We start from the raw sequence: 26,288 nt of genomic DNA, 5'->3' as shown, positions 1-26,288 counted from the left end.
GTAACAGCTGGCAAACAGCCGCATGAAATCCTTACCAAACACATTCCTATGGAAAAGGGCAGCCCAGTGACAGCAGTCGCAAGCTGCTACTTTGCCGCAGGAGATGGGGACCGCAGAGCGGCTGTGCAGCTCATAGCTGCTGGCAGCTGTGGCCGACAGGAGGAGGGCAGACGGTATCACCCAGGCTGTGGTGACTCCCGGCCCTTGCATTTCTCTCCATTCTGCAGATGCTAAGCAATACTCAAGGTGATGATGAAAGAGGAGCTGGGCTTTTGCCACAGGGAGGAGGACTGTGGGACACCGAGAGGCAGAGAACACGTCCAGGCAGACACAAACCAATTCAGACCTCAGGTGTGAGTACCACCCACCTCGCAACCCACTGCTAAGGAGCAGCAGGCTCCTTAGCTGCAAGCCGCACGCGTTAAGACCAACGATGTAGACGCTGTGGATATGAACGCGAGGGCACCTTTACCTGGAGCCCCACGCGGATTCTTTTGGTTAGAGCACCCTCGGGGAAGGAAGCCTGGACGCGTGGCACTGTCGTGCTGCTCAGCACCCCGCCCTCTGGGCCGATTTGATTACTCTCCTGCTTGATTCGCGAAACCACCGCAAAGTACTGAGGGAAATCCTTTGTGACGATCCTGCAGATACGCTTCTTCTCTAGCTCCTCAACGCTGTCCAGCTCTGGTGGGAGAACAGAGTTAAAACATTCAGGCATTACCTGCGCAGGCTCATACCAGACACATCTGTGAGTGTGAGGTTTTGAATATGCCTTAAAATGCTTGAGAATCTATTTTTTTGTATCACTTACTTCAGGACAAAAAAGAATATTCAGAGCTATTAATTATCAAGCTTTGCTTTGCTCTGTGAACTTTTGCATTGAACACAGAACACTGAGGGCCCACAACACCGAACACACTGGTCTGCCGGGACACCTAAGCACTGGGCTGTGACAGTCTCTGCAGCAGCAGCTGCCGTGGGACGGCAGGTTTGTCACACAGCACGGGATTCCAAGGAGGTCTGAAGGAGTTGGTCAAGCTTCTTTTCTCTCTCATCTACACCTGGAAGCACACAAGTGCACTGACCTTTCTGTGCACACCTTCGACAAACATTTAATTCCGGCCCCTTCCCTCACATAGCTCCGACATGCAGACAACCACAGGAAATCACAGTCAGTTCATGAACTAGCTAACTTCATGCCAAGTGTGCAATCCAGAGTTTGCCCAGCTAAGGCACTTGAGAACGTTATCTCCCAGACTGGCAACCATACATTCCTGACCAGACACTGAGCTCTGGTCAACTGTGGATGTGGCAGAGCTGTCTGCCAGCAATACCAATGAAACTATAGCAAGGACCCCTTCCCACATCAGGCTTTCAGCCATTCGGGCATCTACCCCAAAATAACTGCATCGTGCTCCCCAGTTCCTACAGAAACTTCATGCATCCTCAGAGACAACTGAAACAGAAACAGGTCATCAACAATTAGTGCTCTTGACCACATTCCCAGCTCCTAGGGTCACTAGGGCTCAGGAAGTGCATGGAGTACCTACCCATATTAACTAATTCATTAATTAGATGACATAGACGTATATGCACTGAGGAAAACTCTGATATGTCACAAATATAACTCATTATGCAACTACTTGTGTGTGTACATATATATGCACTAGTGCAATCCCTGTGATATAAACACTATTCACAAACTGAGATAATTACAAAACTATCATGCATTTCTACTGTAATTTCTTGCACTCAGCCTTTTTAGCTATTGTAACTGGGTTTCGTTCCAGCACTCCACAAGTTTCCACTGTTATTTTCCTCCTTAAAAAGGGCACCACATTCCTAAAGACGAAAGTTGGTTCATCAAAAGATGACTTTTCTATCAGATGCAGCAAGAGAAAGCAGGAGGACCAGAAATGGTACCAAGACAGAGACACTTGTAAAATCCTTTTCTTTACGTGACTGGGATATTGTCCTCTGAACATATAGGCCTCATTAGAGCTCCAAAAGAATTAGAATATAAATTTGGTAAAATGTCAGTTTTCCATTTTAAAACTTTCAGCAGGTAATTTGGATTAATTGCACGGTGTTGCCGTGGATTATATGTACCTACCAGAAGAGGATAATTTCTTATCATAATGTCAGCTTCCATTTACTTTGGCTCAGAGATTGATATCTGAAGCCCTCTAATGAATTAGGTATTCTGGCTGCAGGCTCTGGAAGCAATGGCTTGTGCAGGGGACAAACTGGATTCTTAAACTCTCAGGCAGGTAGAAAATGAGTGTTTTATATAAGAACATTTCAAAATCCTTTGAGCCTGGCAGGTGCTCGCCTTTAGCGGAGGAAAAAAACGTGAAGGTTAGAGTGGCAGAACAACAGTCAGGCATGGAGAGGAGTTGGACTATATATAAGGAGGTTTTGTTTGGATAATACATGTGTAAGCTTCTGTATGAAGTTGCCCTTTAATAAAAAAATAAAATATTATAAGCAATCAAACCACCTCTCTGACTGTGATGAGAAATGCAGTGTTAGCATGACAGAACTAATGAAACAGGGAAAACTAGTCCTGGGAGAGGTCACGTTTCCTGAACACACCTCATGCATTTTACAGAAAGAGCTATCATCATTACTATTTTCCTCAGTTGCTGACACTTCATTCCTATGCAATGTGTTTCAATTAAAAACCTCCGAGGATTTCTTTGGTTGGTTGGTTGGGTTTTGTGTGGTTTTTTTTTTTAACCACAGGGAAGTATGTTATACATCTCATCTTGCAGACAGGGATGGCAAAGCAGAGAGAGCTAAAGCAGAAAGATGAGTGGCAGAAATGGGAAGAGTTTCCCAATGTCACTGTCTCCCAGATTTGTGCTAACTGCCCAGAGAACACCTATGGCCATTAAGTTTCAGTAAGTCAAGAGAAAGCTATTGTGAATACTCTGTGCATACAAGTCTTCCCCTGCCAACCCAGTGTATGGTGCACTTATCCTGAGGTCACTGGTGGGAGTGGTGGAGGAACGGTGAGGCGGAGAGAAGGAAAGGAGGGGGGAAAGCCAAGATCACTCCTCCCCACCCTCTAGTCCATGCTGCCATGTGAGCATCATGTTAAGGTTCCTGGACAGGAGAAGAGAAACCCAGACGCAACCTCCAAGGTCAGAGCGGGACCTCACATACAGTGGCTCAGGCCCAGGAAAGCAATCACACCGGTTTTGTCAAGTGAGAGGCAGCTGTGGATCAAATCCATCCCATGTCTAATACCTTTCTTCTTTACTTTCAGATGAAGTAATGCAGAGCAAGTGTCTTCTGACTGGAAACAGAATAAGAGAAATCGCAGAACACCTAGCTGTTTCACCTAGGTGTCTTTGTGTGGTCTGGTACCTGATTTCCCTTACCAGGGCCTTAAAAGAGTTTTGCTAGCATTGAAAAAGCAAATCTCACCTCTACTTAGACTGAACAGCTCTCTGAGTTTTACAACCCTCCTGCAGTACTGGCTAGAGCAGAGCTGGCCTCGTCACTGTGCAGAGGCCGAGAGGTGGGACGAGCACAGGGTACCAGTTTCCCCCGCGCAGAGATGTGCCCATTAAGAAGTTACTGCACTAAAAGCAGGGCACCCAGAAGGCAGCGCTCACATGGAGAAAAGTGCAGGAGATGGATGGACACAGAAAGAGCACATGGAAAGGGGCAAGGAGAAGCTGAGGGCAGTGAGACTTGTCTTAAAAACTGCTGGTAACTAGACCCACCCTCCCAGCTTCAGTATTTCACACATGTAAGTAGACGCTCCCAGTGCCACGAGGAGGTCTCATCCTGAAATAAGATACTGTCTTTTATGTGCTCTTTTGTCTATTTTTGCGAAGTCTCTTATTTTCCCATTCACAAAGTTTAACATTAATATGTTTAAAAACTTTTCTTGGAAATGTGGCAATATCACTGCAGAGTGATTTATGGTGCTATTTTAAACTTCAAGCATAAACAAGGTCACACTCTGGTTTGATCTGCAGATTCAAAGAAGTAGTTATGTAAAAACTCCTGCTTCCCATCTGAAACCACACTGTGCAGCTGCCAGCATACTGTAGCCACAAATATTTGCATTTCTTGGCTCACTCACTAGTTTGTAAGTGCCTGTCAAAAGATTAGCTACCCCAGTGTGCGCATTTATGCCCACTATTTGTCTACAGGTACCTGTAAAGGGTGCAGGAATGTAAAAAAGCAAACACAAGTTATATCTAAAAGGACCCTGTCTGAAAACGTATTTACCAGTTACAAGACAGAGAGCTTTATATATGTATATATATACCTTTTTTTTTTTTTTTACTTGATTCAAGTTTAAATAAAGGTAACATACCTGGGAGCTGTGAATTGCTATGCATGTGTTTGGAACCAAACTCCTCCTCTTCCTAAAAATGCCAAGTTCCCTGTATTCCCTCAGCCCTATATTTGCCTAAGTATACCACCATCTTTAGCAAAGAAAACCATTTAAGCAGAAACCTGACAGCACCAAAGAAAAACTGACTCTTTATATCACAGTTCATTGTTCTTTCGTGATAATAAAAGCAAAGCTCTGCTATTATTTAATCTTGCAGTTAATGCCCTGAAGTGCTGCCTCCTGCTCTGGATTATTTTGAGTCTGAGATGAGGTTTTCCAGCAGATGGTGCTGCTTCCAGTAAAGAACAGGCAGGTTTTCAGCAGTCCCCACTGAGGGTGAGGAGCAAAGATGTCCTCGCTCTCATCCCCGCCAGCCACGTGGGAGAGCAAAACAGGAAAAACAAAACAGAGAAACAGACCGCATATTTTAAAATTCAGCATATTAAGGACCTGGGAGTAAGTGTCTGATTGCCCTCCTTCACTACAGAGACAGGAAACTCCTAGTGAATCACAGCAGGTCTAACGCAAACTGGACCAGCTGCTTTTAATAGAAAAACGGGCACTCCTGCAGCACATTATGGCATTTAGGGATGACTGCACAGATAAATTTTCTTGCAAAGACACACTAAACTTCTGGAAATTACTGACTATGTGGCTGCTTTTTATTTCCATTGAAGATTGCTTCTGCCTCCAGAGCTCGTACCTGGAATAAAACATCTTCCAAAGTAACGGCTTCTGATGTGCAAGATATTGCCTCAGAGCCAAGTCTAATCATGGTATTTTGTAACAAACGAGTAAACGCTCAGATAAAAAAAAAAATCCTGCTTTTAATCCTACAAATTTGTAATTTTATGTCATTGCTTGGAAGACCTTTTAGCCAGAAAAGGTGTCATTCAACTGTAGCAGAATTTTGTCAAGATCCTTGTATTATTTTAACGCAGGGGACTTTTTCTTTTGTTTTCCTAACTGGAGAAGGACTAAGCTAAAATGAACTGAACAAATAATCAACACAATGCTCTGGGTGTGTCTGCAGTATTTTTTCCTCCTTTCCCTCTCAGAAATGATTGCCTGGATTGGTAAAAGGCATTTCTGTGGCTTGGCATTTAAGGTGCCAAATATTTTCACTCTAAGGGAATAGTTCAGTGTCCATCATACTTTCTGTGATTCACTGGCTGTACATACACCCGCTAACCTCACACAGCAGTTCCCCAGAAGGCAAGAGCCACCTGAAATCCTCAACAGATCAGAAAGCTGTACTCTGGATTCACATTGTGAAACTTATTATTTTAGTCTCTAATGACTGAGGGATTCACGCCCACCTCTCTCAAAGTGTTTTTATTCATTGCGCTCTCTTCTCTGTAAAAGGTGCATTTACCCACATGGCACCTCTGGGGAGCTCTTTCACAAACGTTGCAAGTTGGAACACTTTAGAAGAGTGGTTTTGTGCCCAGATTTCCTATCCCAAAACTGAACTAAGCTCAGTTTGGAAAGCACGGGAAGCAAGTTGTCGATCAGTTCTGATTACGTCACTGCCAACAAGGCACCGATACTTCACCCAAATGCTAAATCGTTACTTCCTATCTTATGCCAGTGCGCAGAGGAGGGGGTGGTGGTGAGATTTTTCTTTCAGAAAGGCTGCACCTATTGCCTTCAATCCTGAAGCAATTCTTCCGCAAGCAATACTACCCTGGGCCATGCTCACTCTTTTGCTGGTTCCACTGCTTTTAGGTACTCTTCTGTGATGAGGTTTATTGTATTTTTCCAAACCCACTGACCCAACGTTTGCAGCGTTTCTGCCTTACTGCTTGATTGGTTCTATGATATTTATTTCAAAATAAATAGCTACAATAGGTCGTCATATAACAAGCAGATCTTTGCTGTTGCTCTGTATTTTTACAAGCTCATGTGTAGTTCAAGTACTTCGAAGTAAAAATACTACACAAGCCCATTCTTTTGCTCCCATTCCCAGACAACCAGGAAATCAGTAAAAACACTAAATCTCAGGCATCCAGGGAGCCCCTCACAACAGCGCTACTCTCCTTTCCATGTTCTCAAAGCACGCCTTTTGCTGAGGCTGCCCTCTCTGAACAAGGAAAGGCCAAGATCAAAGGCAGAGCCTGCTCACAGATACCTCTCATAGCTGCCATCCACAGCCTGATCATTTGCTTCAAATACTTTTGCTGATAATGAAAGAACTTTCCTGCAACTTGTACCCCACCGCACTGTGACTTTCTGTAGGAGGTTATCCAGAGAAAATCCTGTGGATAAACCCTTACAGAAAACCAAAGTCCAAACCACAAGCTATTTCATTCACACTCGGATGCAAAGAGCTCAAGCAATGTTTTATCAGCACAAGTATTTAAAAATACTTCCTAGGAAAAGAAAACAATTGTGCCAGCCCCAGCCTGGCTTTGCCCATGATGTGTCTGCAGGGACTGTCTGTCACAGCATCTTCTGATGAATTGTGTACAGCTGAGTCCTCTCATCTTAAGAGACTCTCACATAAACAGCAACGTCCAAACAAAACAAGGGAGCCAAACTTCCCAGATGGGCATCAGGAAGGCAGGTTGTGTATTTGTGGAAGACAGCCTCTAACAATACCATTTCAAAGAAGAATGGTCTATGGGCTGAGGTCTGCATCTGTGGGAAAGTCTAACATAACTGATATTTACACTTCATCATCAGTTTGGAGTGACCTTCACGTGGCCCTGCCTGAGCAGCAGAAACATGCTTACCTCCAGCTGGGATGCTAGTCTCAACTTCATGCTGTAAAGCAACTATGCAACTTTGCTTAAACTTGGCAAGACTTCAGACCAAAACTTACCACTCATTTCAGGATGTCTCCGGGCCACTGCTGAACAATTTCTCTCTACGCTGTTTCCATTATTTCAATATGTAACACACACTGTGCTCCCCAAAGTCAGATATCCCTTGCACTGTTTTACTTCAGGTTGCTTCAGTCTGCTCATGTCAGCAAGCCCGCACAAAGGTAAGGCTTGCTAAAGCTCTGAGAAAATGTTTACCTTCATCCATGCCATTGAGTATTTCGGTTAAGTCTTCATGTTTGCTGTCATACTGGTGCTCCTTCCATGTTTCACCATTTTCACTCCGAAGCACAATTAGTTCTCTTTCCTTTCCTCGCATTGATCCAAAATGGGGGATTTCCACTATGACGGGGCTAGAGAGAAAGGAACCGTATTATTTTTAATCCTGTATCTCCTTCACTGCCCTTAATTTCCTATGTCCTTAAGAAAACTACAGTCATTTTAAATAGTCAGCACTGTTAGAGTAAAATGTTTTTAAAATTGCCAAAGCTGCACAATCCTTTATCATTTAAATTATAATTAATAGATAACTTGAAAATATTAATATATAGCTCATTTTTGATGTCGATCTTCTGAAACAGCTGCCTACATCAAAAAATAGTGACAACTTTCGCTAAGGAGAATTCTCCCTGCTCATTTATCCCAGGATGTAGACGATCCAACCTGCCTCCTGCGCACACAGCACTGCTGACTTCTAATGGGCTTTAGCATAGTCAAAATTTGATTTGGCTCAAGAGACTTAAAGGGGCAAAGTCAGTTCAGAAACTGCATGCAACAGGTATTGACTGCAGCAGAAACTGCGTATGCATGTAGGCTTTAAATTTCAAACTAAGTCCCAAACTTCTCAAAGCTCTCCCTGGCTCTCTGTCGATGCAGCTCCTGTGAAACACAAGAGGTTGTTTCTCATTAGCTTCACTTTCTGGTTCTCATGCCCAAAATCACAGCTGCAACATCTGCACTGTAAACATCACTGGGGGATGTTTAGATCCTTTCAGAATGGATTTCTCTGAGTTAAGCAACATCACGACCACATTTATATTAGTTACTGTCAAACATTTTGGGGCGAAGGAAGGGGAATGAGAAGGTGGTTAATAATACACCTGTGCCACCAGACAATGTACCTTCAACAGAGGACTGCAAGTGCATTACCGAACAGGTATTGTGAGCAACCGACAGAAACCACCATTCACTTCATGTGCCATTCCTTAACAAAACAGACACTGTTGCCAAACACTTCACAGGCAGGATATGCATTTTAAAGTATGCTAAGACAAACCGACTGAAATAATACACTAAGTGAACAATTATGGATAATGCAGCTTTAAGACATTTAAATAGACAGTATCATTATTTTCCTACAGAGGTTGTAAAGGATTTCACTGCCTTGCAATGACTCAGTTAAAAGTAGGATCACATGACGGGAGATGTATGCAGCACTTCTGTGGTACTGTACACCTGCAAGGTGTTGGGTGCATTAACCAATTACCTGAGCACAGAAATCACAACAGCCATCATGAGGAAAAGCAAACTAGTTGGAAGTCCAGTTTTCACATTAAATACCAAGGGAGAAGAGTTAGATAGAGGTTTTTTTCCCATGAAAATAGAAAAAGACAGTTTAATTGATACGTATTTTAGATGCTTTTAAGAACACCCAGGCTGTTACTCTAATCTCAAGCCCTTTAACAAGAAATAGGATTGTAGCTGCTGTCTCCCATTGTGCACAAAAAGTAAATACCAAGAATCCAAATACATTAAGATATTTACTCTCTACTTCAAAAAGAGTACAAACTGAAGACTAACACTGTAGTACAATCTTTGCAGGCTAATATTTCAGATACTGTCTTTGTAAATATTTAGAAACCACACAATTTTGTGGATGACATTTAACAAGAATACTCAGTGAGAAGGTATTGAACAGGTTTGGAACACCAAACACTCACCAATATTTTGAAAGCCTAATGCGATAAATTTCACAATTGAAAACAACAGTCAAAAAATATATGGAAACCTTACATTTTTAGACTATACCCTGCAGGTCCCTTGGCAGCAGACTTGGCTTCATAAATTAATTGTAACCTGCCTCTTGCAGGTTGAAAAGATTAGTATTTCTCCAGCCTTGTTGAATGAAGTCATTCACTAAATGATATTTTTTCTAAATAATCTTTCATAAATAATAGACTTAATGCGATCACGTTTTACAAAGACTCTTCCCAAAACAGACTCACTCAAGGCCTGTAAATACCTTCTCTACCACAGGGCTGAACTTAAAGGACTGTCACTGTGTATTAAAATGTATTTGATGCAGTTGAAACACTTCAAATTTAAAAAATTACAAAAGCACAGAAGTTATGAAAGCAGAATGCTGGCAGTGAATTTTACATGCCTATAAGCACAAGGTAGTAGCAGAGCTATATTAAATCAAGCCACTATGATTTTCTTTCAGTGACATAAATCAACTGAAAGCTTTAGAAAACTTAAAAATAAAATGGGAGTAACAAAAAATTGGAAACAAAAGAAAAACTGTAGACATTCTGTATCTTTTCCGTACATATCCTACCCAATAAATTTTGTTCCTTGTGGACCAAGCTGCAGGATTCGGCTAACCATGCTCTCGCCCTCATTTAGAGGGGGAGGAGTGTTAGGAAGATGCAGTTTACTGAATAACATCCATGCAGCAGGAAGAGAAACGAGAAGGGGAAATTAGGAACAAGCTGTCATTCCCGACAGAACCGGCAGTTTACACCAGGGTGCCACTCATGGTAATGAACAAAATTTATAATTAGGAAAAAAATGCGCCACATCATAGTGGATTGTTTCCCCTATTTTAAACTTTTAAAAGTCAGTTCCTAGCATTTGTACTACTTGATGCTACAGTAAGTGCTCCACCATTGCTCTCAGTGGCTTTGCTCCACAGGAGAGACAGGCAGCTCCAGCAAATCTGGCGGGAGCCGCGTGCGTGCCACAGCATAGGGAACAGAGTTCAATATTTGGGTCTGTGAGGGTGACTTTAGGACACTTTTTTGTGACAGTGATGTTTCTCTGATACTCTATGAGCAAGAGGGTCAAAACCTGTTCTGGGTTACAGGTGCGTGACTCCTCCTGACTTCAAAGGCAGGTTGTATGAGCAGATGGGGGCAGGACCTGGCCTTTTCACGGCTTACCTTACCTTCAGTCCCACCCTGCAGTCGTCACAGAGGCAAAGCTCCCCTTAAAATACAAGGGTACTTTCTGGAAGGAATGGCAGGTTGGCATTTTTTAATATTTCAAGTTAAGTAGCCTATCTTATATGCTCAAGTGAGATAGAGTTAAACGTTAACTACTTAGTTCCACAGTATAAAGGAAATGAAAGATGCAACATGAGTGCGAACAATGAAATTCATAGAACAACTCACCCTAAAAATTGTGCCCCCGCTGGCCCCATTTCTACAAGTCTACTTGCTAATCCTTCTCCTTCAACCATTGGTGGTGGGCTGGCCAGTTTATGCCTCTTTACCAAGCGGCAGGTGATGCGGGTTGGTGCTGTACACTTGCGCGGTGGGATAATTATTCTCATTCCATGATGGCGACTACCCCTCATCGAACCCCCACGTGCATCAACCATAAAACTAACCAGGAAACTGTAGGAAAAAGGAAATGTGTCAAAGAAAATAGCCACCAAACAAGCAGAAGATCAACTGCCACAGTCTTTAAAACACTATTAGAAAAGTTCTCCCGATCCCAGCTAAACTAAAAAGAACATGAAGATTCTATTAAAAGTTATACTTACACGTTAACTATTGGTTATCAAAAGCAGGAATTGCTAAAGGCCTAGCAACATCATGGTGAAACAAGCAGGTACTACTGAGTAATTTGGATTAAGAGAGTACACAAGTAGTGTATTAGTAGTGGTTTATTAGAATTTAAAAACATCTCTCTGTTACTACTAGCTCTACTGTCCATAAACAAGAGTAATTAGCCTCACATGCAGAAAGAAACCGGACAGTGTAGAAAAAGGAAAATAAAAAATGCTTATTTTGGGGGGGGGATCTCAGTCTCCAAAACCTCCTCCCAGTCTCATTTGCAAACACTCCTCATGGCTGGCAGCACGAGTCCTGGCACCATGGGTGACAGTCAGTCCAGGCTACTAAGGGCTTCCACTGATGGGGAATGAGTGAGAATATCAAGTACATAACTATTTTTCGGCTGTTGACATGGTGCTTCTGGAGGAAATCATGCCATTACTCCTCTGTGAAGATGACTTTCATTAGCAAAAACCAACATTTAAAAAAAATCGCATTTGCCAGTGTCATTCCAATGCATAATTTTCCATTTAATAATAGAAGGATAAGCAATTATATTTGAGTGGTAGATTTTAAAATAATTTTTTTTATTAGCAAGGGAATAATGAATATTAACAAGAATAATTTTTAAGAGCTGTGGTTTATTTCACCTATGAAATGCAGAGAGGCTGCATACATGAAGTGTTACTGTCTTCAAAAGAACAGTGACAGGAAAGTGGAGTCTCCTCCCAGGACCAACACCAGACTTCAGCCTGTTTCAAAACTCTGCAGCAAAATCCTTCCAAATTATGGGGATCAAACCATACAGCTTCATGCAGGGCTAAACAGTTACGAGGGCTCCTCTGGTGATCCAAAATACTCTCCCTTCTCCTCTGTACCATAAGCTGCTGAGAATAGCTTCAGGTAGAAGATGCAATAACAGGCCAGTATCAAGAGTAACATGAGTCACCAACTCAGTCTTGATGCCAATGCATTTTTTATTCGCTCCTTCTGTATGATATGCAGATGCTGAGATAGCTGGCACATCTGCTCCATGGTTTCCCTGTTTTCAAGGCTGCTGCCTAACCTTCCACATCTTAAGGACTAAACCTGCACATGATTAACAGGTGAATCCATCCAATTTCCTGGTTCTGTTCTGTAAACTGAAGTAAGGGAAAGAGCCAATAATCCAGGGGGGGTCACAAAGATGCTTTAAAAAAGCCCCCAAGTGCTCTGAAGCATGAATAGGGATTTCTGTGAGATGGTTACATTTGCTTCTGACACCAGCAGGATATCAAAAGTAACAGCTGACATGCATTGGCCAGGCCTGCAAATAAGCTGCATTCAGAAGTCTGGGCGACATGGGTGGGAAAAACCTGCACAAAAGCAGGAGCATAATCAAAACTTTGTACTTAGTGGTCTGCAGGAGACAGGCAGGTAGGCACACAAGCTGTAAATGTACAAAGCAGGGCAGAAAGGTTGTCCAACTGAATTCCACATAAAGAAATTGCTACATTTCCTTTCTTCAAACCAAATTTAAAATCCATCAGTAAAGCTGGGGAGGTGAAACAGCCCTCTGAGATGACCCTAACCCAAATTTATCATTTCTTGTGCCTCAGACACTCTATAATACTGAAGCGTGGAAAAAAATTCATGATATTTCACAGAAGTTTTCATACAAATGAATTGTATCCACATTTCTCTCTTATATAAACACACCGTACACTACGGAACAAATCCAAATGTTGCCACTAGGGTACCCCAATTCCTTATAAGAGGAATTGTTTCAGTGGGACAGGACCTTTGCTGAAGGGCTAACCAAATGCTTTCTATCTTTAAATCATAGAGTATATAAGTTACATTAATCTTAATATTTCTAGATCACGAGATCTTAGATGTCTGTAAACTCTGTTGACTGAAACACTTCTCTGTTTGCTAACAAAAGGCTGCTAGAGACGTCAGCTCTAGAGAGCCTGGACCTTTGGTTCCCTGCCCCTCTGCTCACTGAGCACTGTTAGCCTGTCGGCACGTTTCTGCTGCTTTTTCTCCCTGACACTGCTCTATACAGTGGGTGGTGAAGGCTGGTGGTAGGAGGCAGGTGCCACTGAGCACGTAGAAGGGTTGGCCAGTGGTTGGTCTTCAGAGCTGGCAAGGAGCCAGCTCATGACTAGCTGTGAAGAGAGTTCAAGACAATCTATTAAAATTTACAATGAAGCAAAGTAAAATATTAAGCAGGGACCCACAGCCCTTGGTCACCAAAGGGAGAATACTGAAAGGAACCTGTTACAATTGGTGCTTTGGTGGCCTTTTAAAAACATGCATGGTTTTGGAACGCAGAGAAGATGGGGCCACTTCAGACCCCATGGAAGTGTGTGGGGCGGAGGGGTGGCTGGCTGGAGCTCCCCCGCAGGCTTGACGCAGGGCTGGTGCGGCAGCAGCTCTGGGGAGGCACCACGGAGCAACAGAGAGGGTTGCTCCCTGAACCTGATGGCTCGGTACAAGGCAATGTTTTGGAGAGCAGCCTATCACGTACATGATTACTGGCATGTTAAGCCAGCTCATAATTCATAAAAATAGGAGTTTTTCATCTAATGCAAAAATGCCAAAGCTTGCACTCAGATAAGGTGCTTTCTCTGTATCCAAACTATTTAAATGATGCAAGTACATCAGAGTGGATTTTCAAAAATATGTAGGCACCTAAATGAACTGACAAAATAATACAAAAGTCAATGGAAGTTAAAACTAAGTACCTATGAAAATCAGGCCTCAAGTTCTCAATACATTTAAGCTGTAGATTTCAAGGTTGTGCAGAGATAGCTGAGTTGGGTTTGATGACAGGCACCGATACCAGTCCAGCAACCTGGGGCTTAGCACTGCTAATGTGCACTGCTCACAGCAAGGGTAGATTAACCCTTGACAGGAGCCTAGGCCCCACCACAGGAGCCAGCCCATTACATCCAGCTTTGGTGTCTACCCCACACCGCAGCCTTCAGTGAAGACAAACCCTTTAGCAGATCAGCCTTTATGCATATTGCTCCCATATAAAGGTAATCATTGTTAAAAGCATATTATTTCCTTGTTTAGTTTTCCAATTAGTAATTTACTCTTTAAAACAATAACAATAATTCCAAACAGTATTTCATGCACTTTCTATCAAAAAGATTAGTAGCTGATGCTTACCTAAATTAATGCTGCACTAATAATGGAAACTACAGTATGATCTCTAAAACACAAGGCTAAATGCTAATGAGCATTTCTACTTGAATACATGGAAGGGATGAGGATGTGGGCGGATGCACTACAAACATTTACACACACTCTGTGGGAAAAGAGTTAAAAAAAGAAAATAAAATGAGGATTCACAGAAAGCAGAGTTATCACCTTGAATCATACTGGGGAAGTGGAGAGGAATAGCTGCAAAATAATTTAGAAAGCAAATGGGATAAATTAATTTAAGATAATTAGAGGCAAGCAACAGAAAATATCAATAATAAGCGCAAAGGAAAAGTAACAATCAGAAAAATAACATTCAAAGGCCAACTCTAGAAATTATTTGGCTTTTGCTTCACATATCGTGACCTACATCATATGAAATGTGCTACGCATGGAAAAAAAAATCCAAAAGGAAGTATTCCTTTAATTAGTCAGCACAAGTCCACAATTTCTCTGAGAAATGCAGAAGCACATGGAGAAGAGAAAAACATTTGCAATTTTCTTAGGTCAACAGAGAATTTATTGTAACACAACTTCTTGATTTAACTCCCAAAACATGCTCCACTGTGCCATGGAACACCAGTTCTTGCACTTTTCTATTTTTCTATTTTGCTAAGTATAATGTAAAAAGATACATATGTCAGGATACTTGAAAGGTGTTTCGGTCCATGCCAGTCATTACACTGCTTTCAAAAATGAGTTCTTGTGTGTGTACAGAAGGTTAGAGTAAACGATCATTAATCTGATGCATTCCGCCTTGCAAGATGAGATTCAGTATTTCTGAGTTTCTCAGTACGGAAGGCAGTGTGACACATTCATTTCTTTCTTTCAGCTAAGAAAACCAAGGAGTTAAAAGAGGCGACACGAAGAGAGCACACCCACACTTTAGTTTGGGAAAGTTGCGGGAGTAAGCTCACATCTGAAAGCCGAAGGTCATTTTGGTGAAGGGTCTCTACCCTTCCAGAGGCCTTAAAATTCATGACACATTTCAGTGTGTTGCTTACAATGGACCCTGTTCAAAATATATGCTGGCAAAACAACTTATCTGAACTGAAGAAGAAAAACATAAAACATTATCTTGGCTTAAAAAAAGGAAAAACCAGAAGAGTCAAAATCCCTGCCAACAATTCCTTCTTCCCCTTTCGCTGACACATTGCTGGCTCTCCACATCCTGCTTCCAAAATTCCCCTTCTGCCTCAGTTAAGAAATGGGAACAAACTTTGACAGTCTCTTCTAACAGCAGGTAAATGGGGAAAAGGGCAACTCGAGGGAGCGGCCTGCAGAGGAGCTGCCCCAGCACCGCACATTGCAGAGCTCGGCGGAGGACAAGGACTGCAAAGAGCAGCGGGGTCAGGCCCTGGCCGCGGGGCGGCCCGGACCACAGGGGCTGCTGGCAGCAGGCGACCCCGGCCGCGTACCTCTGCCTATGGCCCCAGAGAGAACTGGGGGCAAAGCCAGGCGATGGAGCACCGTGAGCAAGCAGAAAGGAGTTGCTTTTCAGAAAAAGACTGGCAGAAGAGAAGGGAAAAGTCACGATCCTCTGCACATCAGCTGTGCTGAGGTACTGGAAGATGTGAAGGGAACATCTGTTGCTTGCTCCTAAGATGATAACAGGGATAACCAAACAGTAACATATTATAATATGGGGCTACAACTGAAAAGAAAATGAACAAGGAGTGAGGTTTTCTTTTCTCTGAAGAAAGGAACTGAGAAAAGCAACTGAGTCATCACGGCATCATTTGTGATGGACTATCTGTCAAATCACAAACATGACAGGTCAGAAAAGCTATGCCTGTTTGGAGAATACTCTGGTGCTCAGAGCCTCTCCCTCCCCTGCAGCCCCAGAGTTTGCTCCACTGCGGCAGGTCTGCAGCCCTTCCCCTCTGGGCAGCACCGAGGCCATGTCTGCGTTAGCAGGGTCTGCTGTACAAAGGGAGCGGATCTGAAGCAGTTGATGCAAAAGATCCCGTGCCCGCAGAATATGCGTTTTGAAGGGTTGGAACCGTTAGTGAGCGTGCTGAAGAACTAAGGGCAGGTAAATATTGTCCCAGAGGACTGACAGGATGCAAACATCAGACCTATTTTGTATCAGGATGAAAAGGAGCCAGGAAATTTTAGACCAATCAGCCTAACCCCAATTACCAGAAACATTCAGGAATAAATTATCCAACAATGATTCTATAAGGACCTAAAGGATAATCAAGAGATTACAACTCCCCTGCCACCAGTCCTCAAAACAAAAACAAGCCACAGTGTAAGTGGCAAGGGTAACTTATGTCAAATGATTTTAACTTCCTCCTTTGACAGGGTAACTCACCCAGTGGATGTGTGGAAGTACTGTCTTGGTATCTGACAGTAAGCAATCGAGACATAGCATAGATAAGGTAAGCACACAATCATCTGAGAAGTTACCTTGAAAGAGATACTATCAGCGCTTTACTGTTAAACTGAAAGGAAACTTCAGGTGGAGGTTTCGCTGTGCTGTCCTGGGCCAGGTACTAAGGTAATGCTTTCATTCATGATTTGGACACTTGTCAGAAAGAAGGTCTGAAACGTCTTTGGAAAGTAGGATCAGAATTAAAACCTCTCTTGCTAAGATGGAAACAGGGTCTCGAACCAACAAACTGAAGGACAGTAAAGGCAAATGCAAACAGAGGGAAGAAAACACACACAAGCACAAAACAGAAAAAACCAGCAGACTGCAGAATTTCAGAAGAGAACCAAGAAATTGTAGCAGATCACAAACATCTGTCAATAGAACCTGCAGTTACCAGAACGGTAATTCTCACTGTGGGATTGCTTAAGATTAGGTGTGCCCCATGTCAGAGCACAGAGGTAGCGATGCTGCCCTAGCCAGTACTGGTGGCATGTCTTTGGGAGTTTGGAGCCCAAACGGTTCTAGAAATAAGCTAGCATTGAAGAGAGGAGAGCCAGGGGACCGCAGCAAGAATGCGCTGAAACGCGGAAAGCACCACCTAGGGGCATCTGGGGCATTTTAGTCTATAAAAGAGAGGATTACATGTCTTCCAACATATAAGCCACTGTTAAGGCACTAGTAAGATATTGTTCTCCAGGACTACTATGAATATGACAAGAAATAGGCTTAATCTGCAGGAAAGAAATTTTAAGTTGAATATCTGGGGAAGAAATATTGTAACGAGGGATACTGAAATACTGAAGCTGGGGGACTACAGAAGCTCTTATTTTTATTGACTATGGAGAAATTAAACATATTTCAGGAGTGGCTTGACTACATTTTATCCTGCTGTAACGCAAACGGATGGACAACCAGCTCTCTGAGGTCCTTTGCTGACATACCTTTCTGCATTAACCAGCAGACTTCAGCTTTTCATAATGCAATTCTTGAAATTTCAACTCTAGCATTGACCATATGCAGTGTTTCTCAGCTCAGGACCCAAAAATCCACTGTTGTATAGTTCTGCTCAGCAGCAGCAGGGGCTTACACGTATTGTGGGACCGTAGCTTTAGATTTGTGGGACTTGCTGCTATTTTGGAACTGAAATCTTTTGGTATGTGCTGCACTCATTTTCATTATAAGAATGTAATTAGTCACAAAATGGAGAAGTAAATTAAAAACGGTATGAAATTTTATGTCCTGACCTTGAAAATTAAACAACAAATATTTATACTAGACAATCTCACATACAATGATTCCTTTCAGTTACACATTTATTTGTATATTTTTAAAATATGCATTCAAACATTGCTACTATTGCATTTAAATCAAGACTATGTGGTACTGTCAAGAAGCATCACAACTACAATGATGACTCGTAAGTAAATGAAGAGTACCACTAAAGTCAAACTACAGATATTGGTGAAGATGCAGGATTTTTGAGGTATAAATAATATAAAAATTTAAATTCAAGCTCCTCATTTTTTCCTCTATGAAAGAACAGAAGGCATAACACTATATCTCTGATTTTGTATTCCAAACAATTTAATACCATTCAAACAAAAGCACCTTATGACATTTAAAAGCAAAGCATAAGCAATAGAAAAAGCAAACCAGGACTATTAAAGAGAAGCCTGTGGGATTACAGTGTTTTTGCATTTAGAAAATTAAGTGCAGAAGCAAGTTTTTGGTTCGATATGCAAGAATTTAGACTGACTCCTGTTATTAAGCACCCTCACTTAAGTCAGTGTGAATTTTGCCACTGGCTTCAACCGGAGCAGGAACAGGCATGTTATCAGCCATTACAGCAGTCTGTATTCTTGAGCTAACAATACATTTCCACATTTAAAGGTAAAGGAAATCTGTTAAGTGACCTACCCAGAATGGATGGGACTTGAAACAAGGTTAACATTGTCCAAGGTGTCTGCAGCCCAGCTATAGTGTCTGAGAGAATCAGAGTCAAACTCCCTCTGAAACGTCAGGTGCTTAAAAACATAATAAAAAAAGATAAATTGAAACCTAAAATTAATGTGAAAAACACTCAAATACAAGCTTGTTAATATAATTCTATTACATTTAGACCTGGACCCTTTCCACATAGCAGTGCTGATATCCCAGGTGTTAAATTACTGGAAATCCCATAACAAAAACATGGAATCCACAGACAAATTAATCTTACATCTCTTCAAACTGTCTTTCTGCCTGCTTTTCCCACTTCCTTCAGTTACAGCTATGCCTCTCCCCTATTCTTTACTTACATGTGCAACGTTAAAAGGATTGAAAAAAATATTACCATTTGTACTGCAATCAGACACCGTATAGACAGGCAGTATAATATTCCCCCACAGAACATGCCATTAGATCCTTGTTCAAGCAGAACCTGTGAATAACTTCACTGAGAGTTTAACTGAAGCTGTGAACGCATGACCAAGCTCCCGATGGGAGGAGGCTTTAGTTTGTCTTTATACACATACAACCAACATGAGCACTGTCTTCTGGAGTGCCACTGTCCCTACTCACCTCTGTAAAAATAGCTTTAACCCTGTGAGGCGCTGGCACACAGGTGCTATAATTAACTGCCCCGTCTGACAGACACTGAGGCGTAGTTTGTTTCTCGCTGCTGCCCATGGACCTGCGCACGCTCACGCGTCCTGTGCCCCACAACAAGGTCTCACACTATAAATCCTCTTATCTGTGTAGCAAAGCCGTTCTAGTAAGATATCCTATTTTTTTCTTTGTTTCTTTTTTTCCAATGAAGTTAAACAAATGAAATCTTGAAATACTGTATGCCCATATTTCCAGGGCGATAGGAAAGCTTCTAGACAATTTAAGAAGCACTGTCAGAAGTTACATCAATAAAACTAAGTCAAGAAGCTGTCATGCAAAACACACAGTCTTCACCCAAGATGGTGTTAAAAACGTCAGTGTTTCCTCTGAGTAGGTTGTTTTCTGCTTACAGGCAAATACATCTAGAGAGAACGGAGCCTGTGAAGACTAAAACCTTGTAGGCTGTTTTCAAATTAAATTCTGTGAGTTCAAGTCAAACCTGAGCCAAGCACATACTTCTACACAGGCAAGTTTTATTATTTCCACCTTTTTTTTTTTTGTTATGTACTGGCACATAGAGGTAGTGCAAATGAATTCTTTTGAATGGTAATATCAGCATTAGCAGTGACACACAGAAGTATTTCTGTTGAGAAGCTTCCACGAGATAAGCAAGCAGATAGCGCTCTGTTGTTGGCCGGAACCTGCAACCCTCCTACCACTCTGGGGTTTCTAAAAAACTTCTCTCTTTAGAGATTTTTTTTTTTTTTTAAACTTTAGATGAGCATCCCAGGTTTCCTTCCAAAAAACACCCACGTTATAATTTACTGCCAATCAATAGAAACATCTGCAGGGTGCACTTTGCTCTGTCATCTGTCCAACACTGTGGCACGTGGCTTGATGCTTCCTTCTTTTGCTACCTTAAGTCTTTTATTAGGATCTTTCATTAAACTTTTTGCTGTGAGATATGTACTTCAGGCCTGATGGTTCAAGCACAGACAACAACAACAAGGGACAAACCTGCATATGTTAAACCCCAAAATACACCCTCAGACTTAAAAGATAAAATTAATGCCATTAAAGCAGTGGCAATTAAGCAATGGCAGTGGCTTTAATTAGCACCATTTTGAAAAACGTATCATGATTTAGTTTAATAAAGACGGTTTTCTAACTCTTTCCAATAGAACAACTGGGGAATCTCCTACATTTCCCTGAAGAGCCCGCAGTTTTGGTAGGCAAGCTGTCGCTGTGGATTTCTGCCATTCCAAGAGATCTTACTTCGTAAGAGCTCACACTGAGTACGTTATCGCTTTTGATATCAAACAGTGTAAGATCCAGACAGCTGGTCTCAGAAGCTGTAAAAATTTAGATAAACAAAAATAAATGTATTCCTTTGCTCAGTGATTTACATTATCATTAAAAATAGGACAAAACAAAGAAACGTAACACCACATTTTAGTGTTTGTCACTCAAACGCCTGCTAAGCCATAGAAGTGTCACTGCCCTGAGGTCCAGGCACGCACCAGGACACACACATCAACAAACAAGCGTGGGATTGTGTTTGCTATGACAGAACAAAAATGCAGAAGTTCCTTCAGCAGTGTCATACAGAAAACTACACGTAGGGCCACATGATTTCCACGGAAATACCACCACTCTAAAATAATCTACGCTAGATAGAGGTGCTGCTGTGCTCACCAAGCTGGTGTCGGTTTGCTTACATGCATACACAGGGTTCCTTGGTCTGCTCCTTTGTCCTGAGATACTGTCTGCATATCAGGTGAGCATATTTTTTGACGCATTCCTTTCTGACCAAGCGCACTCAAACAAATCTTTTGGACATATTTACAGCCAGCAAAAGCACAAAGCCTGCAGCCAATAATTTTGGCAGAGAAGCAGAGTAGGAGAAGCTGGACACATGCATCTTACACACAGCACACATCTGTTGTTCTCATTTTGTCAGTCTGTTGAGGTGCTGGATTTTCCGGGCAGGCAAAAAAAAATCTTCCTGCGTAAGTTGCAATGTAAGCAGTCCAGAAGATGGTACATCATCAGTGACATCAAATCACAGGATTCATCCTGTGTTTGGTCAGGTGCCAGTGTTCACTCCCTGGACTGAGGGAGATTAAATACGCATTGCTAACGGGCGTGGCATCATTAGATGTAAATGCATGTATAAAAATACTGGTGGTTCTGCTGGCAAGGATCCTGCCCATTGCATAACTGAGTATCCAGGCTGTGCAATATCAGAGTTCAGCGAGCAGAAAAATTTATGCTTCCTCCCAGATGAATTTATCCAAACAGAAAAGATTCAGCAAGCTGCTATGTAACGGACAGCCTGATTCATCCTGCCTTTGGCTGATTAAATTCAGAGACTAATGTAAATTAGTCCATGGAGAAAGTTGTTCGGATTTGGTTTAAGTTGTTGTATCCACGGAAACACACCAGGACACACAAATTTTAACTGTGCTCCAGCCAGGTTCTGAGGCACAATATGGCCTGGACTCAGACTTCCCCATTGAACAGGGTCATCAATAAAGCACTGACTGAAAGGAACGGAGAATATCTCGACTTCTCAGGGAATTATTAAAAAGTCTCCTCTAATGCCTAAAGTGTCATGCTGGCAGTCAGGCTCAGTAAAAGACTGGTTTCAAACTTCATCGTTTGACTCTTTTTAGACCCCCAAATCTCCTAGTGATCTTGGGGAGGGGCGGACATGGGATCTTCTATTTTAACCTGATCAAGAGTTTAACAAACACCCTTTACTCTTTTATATACTTACATTTGTGATAAAATTAATTCCCTTTACTCTGACACTTTGCTGTTGCCATGATCTCCAGACAGGTCTGAGCTTTATAAAAGAAGAGAAATGGAATATGCAAGTAGGCAATGGCTCCCTCCTTCAAGGAAGTGTGATACCCCAAAACAGCCTTAACTCCTACCAGTTCCCAGATGGACTTTTAGGATGTTAGTTTTGACCCACAATGACCTTCGCTCCTGGGGATTCTATTGTTGGAACACAAGGTGGGTTTTTTTGCCTGCCATAGCAGAGATTATCTAGAAGCCCAGAAATGTACAGAGGGAGGGATGGGAAGAAGAGAGGCAGGGGTATTCTCCATCTCCCAAGTGTACTCCTCCCGCTGCAGCCAGAGAGCTGTAAAGCTTCCCGCCATAGGTTTGGGCTGGGCTGAAGAACACAGGAATTCCAGAGGCTGGATATACTGTTCGTCAGGACTTTGAGGTTTGCAGAAGCCATAGCAGAAAATTTTAGCTGGGCTCCCTTTTTCATGGAGGTAGTTTGTTGCTTTACTGTCATTTGTTGAAGAACAAACAGGGTTCATGGTTTTACTAACCTCTCAAGACAGGACTGACTTTTTTTTCCTACTACTGCCTTCACCATTCCCGATCCCCTCCTAGACTTGAGAAACTTGAAGTTTGTCTGGAGGATTAAGATTAGAATAACATTTATAACTAGACTGTCAGCCAGGCCTCCAGCCTGGCTTCATTTTACATGACAAATTTGGACCAGTGCTGAACTGCAATAATTGCACAATCTTGCTGGATAAAAACTGGAATCTCAAAAATCTGAAGATTATAAATGCAATGAAAACAGCCTACACTACTGCTCAGCACCAGCACTAGAAGGTTTTCATATCTGTTGCCTTCTCAGCTCAAGAGCTGGCACTGCAAGAGATCCTCCAGAAAGCAGAGGTGTCCACGACCACTTGTAGAGAACATGAAGTTTGCCCTAAAGTAGAGGTCCTGTACATGATGTGGTGCCACTGCAATACCTCCACGTACAGACGTGTTATTTTTCTAATGGAATTTTGTAATACAAGGCAGGTTAATGGTGCACACTTTGAACAATGGTCTTTAGGAGTAATTCGGCACAGTGCTGGTTTTAAGTCTTGTTATTTGATCAAATGCAACCTAGCTGCTAAATCAATGCCATCTACTTTGACGGTAATCACAAAAATGGCCAGAATCATGAAACAACGTAATATGTTCTCAGACTGAAGAGCTTTCCACTTCTCTGATATTTCCGTCATATCAAGATGACTTAATGAAGGCTTAGGAGTAGGAAGTGTCAGAGTAACTTTAGGCTCTCAGCCCTGAAATATAATTTCTTGTTCCTAGTGCCAGTAGTTGCAGATTTTATTTTCTGACTTCAAAACAAACAAAAGCAACAAAAATACTGCTATGCAACATTCAGAAACTCTCCCTAGCTGGCTGCTGCAAATCAAGGTTATTGGAGGTTTTCAGCACTTCACCTGAAGGTAACAACATAATAATAAACATTCAGTTGCTAAAGACAGAATCCAATTTCTGCCATTGTCATAATTCTACCAGAACTGTGTGCAAAAGCTGTAGTAAAACTGGATAATTTATACTACATTGGAATTTACAGACTAATACAATCAAGGTTTAAAATGCTTGAGTCCTGCCCTGTGGACCCCTTTCTCCCACAAAAGCATCCTCTGAGATCAAAAACCCCTGTGCAGGAATTCTCGCTGCTGCTGAGAGGTACCTCTGTGAAAACAGCAGCAGAAAACCTCCGTTTCATTACAATCTACCTTACGCTCTTCCAGAACATAAACAACAGCTCCACTCCACAGTCCTTTAATTCCCAAGGAAAGATTTCTATGTGAATTTTTATTCAGCTTCCTAGCAGATCACTGGCTTCTGTGTACCCAGAAACTCTGGAGTAATTCAGTTAGATTTGAAAACCTGAAGCAAGTCTACCAAGCAAAATGCTGAGGAACTCACAAACAGAGCATACAGAACCCTATCATCTCCAGCGTTAGCTTTTAGACTTTCCCACGCTATAATCAGGTCAAAAGATTGTGCTTTTGTTGCATTAGTCATTGCACAAATGTTTGGAAGAGACATAAACTGGTTAGTGCATAATAGCTTAATCTTTACAAGGCCAAATTCTTCCCAAGGGTTGAAAAACAAGGACAGCAGTTGGGAGTCCCCTCCACGTGGACAGAACAGGCGAATGTAATCCCCAGGCCATACAGTACAGGCAAAGGTTGCTTAGTGTAAAACACATTGCTCCTAGTTTATCAAAGCGCTCTAAGGATACACGTAACACTAAGCTCACAGATGCTCCCACGGACTTCAATGGACAACCTCATATTCAGAAACATAACTGGTCCCTTAAAGACTCTTTCGGTTTGGGACCCCATCACCCTGCCTCTTGCAGGATCAAAACCACTATGTAGTAAACCCACTATTTCTCTCAGCTCCTTTCTTCTCCCTTTTCAACATTTAAGAGAGTAGCAATAATCCATGCAAGCATGGCTGTGTGCTGCAGAGTGTCACCCCCTATAATTATGAAGCACGAATACCTGGTGGCAGAGACACAGCACGCACCTGATCCTTTGCTGGTACCAGTAGTTCTTCAATCATCATGCTGTCCCGGGCATAAGAACTTCTGTTCAGCGTGTAGGACCTATCCGAACTGAAGGAGCGGAGGCTGTTGTATTTACCATTTATCATAGAAAGTGCAGATGACAATGAGATGAAGAAAAAATAAAAATTAAAAAATTAATACATGCAACTTCCAGGGATAGCATAAGATGGCAAAATATACATAATATCTGAAATAAATACAAGGGAAAAAATGGAATAATAAGTATATGACTGCAGTTAAACATCCCTTTCCCTACAATATACATTAGCAAAATCACAGCAGAGGTTTACTGGTTTGGCAGTAATGCCATGGCTTTAGAATAAATCCAGAAAAGTGTATTTGAGTATTTAAATGAACTTTGATAAATGTCCTCATACCCTAATCCTGAAAGAAGACCCATGAGGGCAAGTCCTAGGGGAGCCGTGGGTAGGTTACAGAGCCTGCCCAGATGGCTCAGATTGCTGAAGCAGGTTTAACTAAGAGCAAATTTTATGTGTTGTCATTCTCTCTGTGGCTGAACCACTTCTGGCTTTGTTACAAACACCCCAGTTATTCCTTTAATTAGAAAAAAAGACAATAATTTTGAAATGAAAGGAGGAAGAAATTTGCTTATTGATTATTAAATACAGATTCTAATGCTGTGGGGGTTATTTTGTGCACGTTAGACTATTTAGAAATAACTATGATCACTCTGAATATGTTGCAATTAAATCAACGTAGGGGTGTGTTACACTTAACCCTGGAAGATACATTATGGTATGTGCTAAAAACATGCTGCAGGCCTAAACATGCTTGCTACGTGACAAAAAAATAAAGTACTAAAAAATGTGAATTAATAAAAAGCAACATCCAACAACATATTACACTTTTGGACTAGAAACACTTTTCAGACTCAAAACTCTACAACTTGTTTCATGCATTTTGTAGTTGTTAACCGAACTTTTCTAGTCCCTTAGCACACGTTCCTCTTTGTGCTGGAAGCAGAACAGGGATCTTAATTACACACTGTAGGCATATGTTAAAGCAGGCTTTTACACGATAAAGGGCATAGAGAAACCAAGTTATATTTGTTATAACACACAGATATTCTCTAAGGCTGAGCGCGCCCACCCACCCCAAGATAAAAGCATGTCACTTTCCAATGCTGAATAAAATGAAGATGAGCAATGGCAGCAGCAGAAAGATGTAACACGATGCCATGCCTTCTTACCTGACTTTTGGACTAAAGCAATTTACAGTGGAAAAGAAACAGGAGAAATAGAAAGCAAAGAATCAGACGGGAAAAGCAAGATGTTATGGCTGGATGGCTTATATATCTAATGTGTTTATTTCTTAATGTTACACTCAGAATCAGCAGTCAGATACATCCACAGAATACTTTTTGCTAAATAAAATACTTCACAGGAAAAACGCTGTATTTGTCTCCTCTGAGCATAACATGCGCAATGTAAAAAATGAGTTACGCAGCAACAAATAGTAATGGCACTGCTAAAGTCAGAAGCATGGGACTATTAGATCTCTCTCTCAAAAAAAGATATAATGAGGTTGAACCCTCAGATCTACCTAACAGATCTTGACTGAAATTCTGCTCTCCCACTTGCACAGTGAGAATCTAGACATGTGCGGGAAGAGTGCTGTAATGAGCAAAAGGTGTCTTGTAAATCAGTGCCCAGCTCTGTACGCAAAGTGCCCTCCGCCTCCACCATCACCGCAGCACTTCAGACCTGGCCACATCTGACAGTGCGGTATGATGACCTTG

General features: G+C 41.9%; 1 protein-coding gene across 8 annotated transcripts in view; it reads right to left on the bottom strand.

The window, feature by feature from the left end:
- The window catches only part of ANK3 (ankyrin 3), a 375,938-nt gene that overhangs the window by 46,665 nt on the left and 302,985 nt on the right, over nucleotides 1-26,288 (bottom strand). For all 8 annotated transcript variants that reach the window (XM_075109653.1, XM_075109651.1, XM_075109649.1 and 5 more), the window contains 5 exons: nucleotides 24,490-24,592; nucleotides 18,448-18,554; nucleotides 10,575-10,799; nucleotides 7,381-7,535; nucleotides 473-684 (listed from right to left, as the gene is read on the bottom strand). In XM_075109653.1, the coding sequence (XP_074965754.1) occupies nucleotides 473-684; nucleotides 7,381-7,535; nucleotides 10,575-10,799; nucleotides 18,448-18,554; nucleotides 24,490-24,592 (802 nt within the window). The remainder of the gene's footprint in view (nucleotides 1-472; nucleotides 685-7,380; nucleotides 7,536-10,574; nucleotides 10,800-18,447; nucleotides 18,555-24,489; nucleotides 24,593-26,288) is intronic.

Source organism: Phalacrocorax aristotelis, chromosome 14, assembly GCF_949628215.1.
Source record: "Phalacrocorax aristotelis chromosome 14, bGulAri2.1, whole genome shotgun sequence".
Taxonomy (NCBI): Eukaryota; Metazoa; Chordata; class Aves; order Suliformes; family Phalacrocoracidae; genus Phalacrocorax; species Phalacrocorax aristotelis.
Note: the sequence above shows the minus strand (reverse complement) of the source record. Positions and strands in the feature narration are given on the sequence as shown.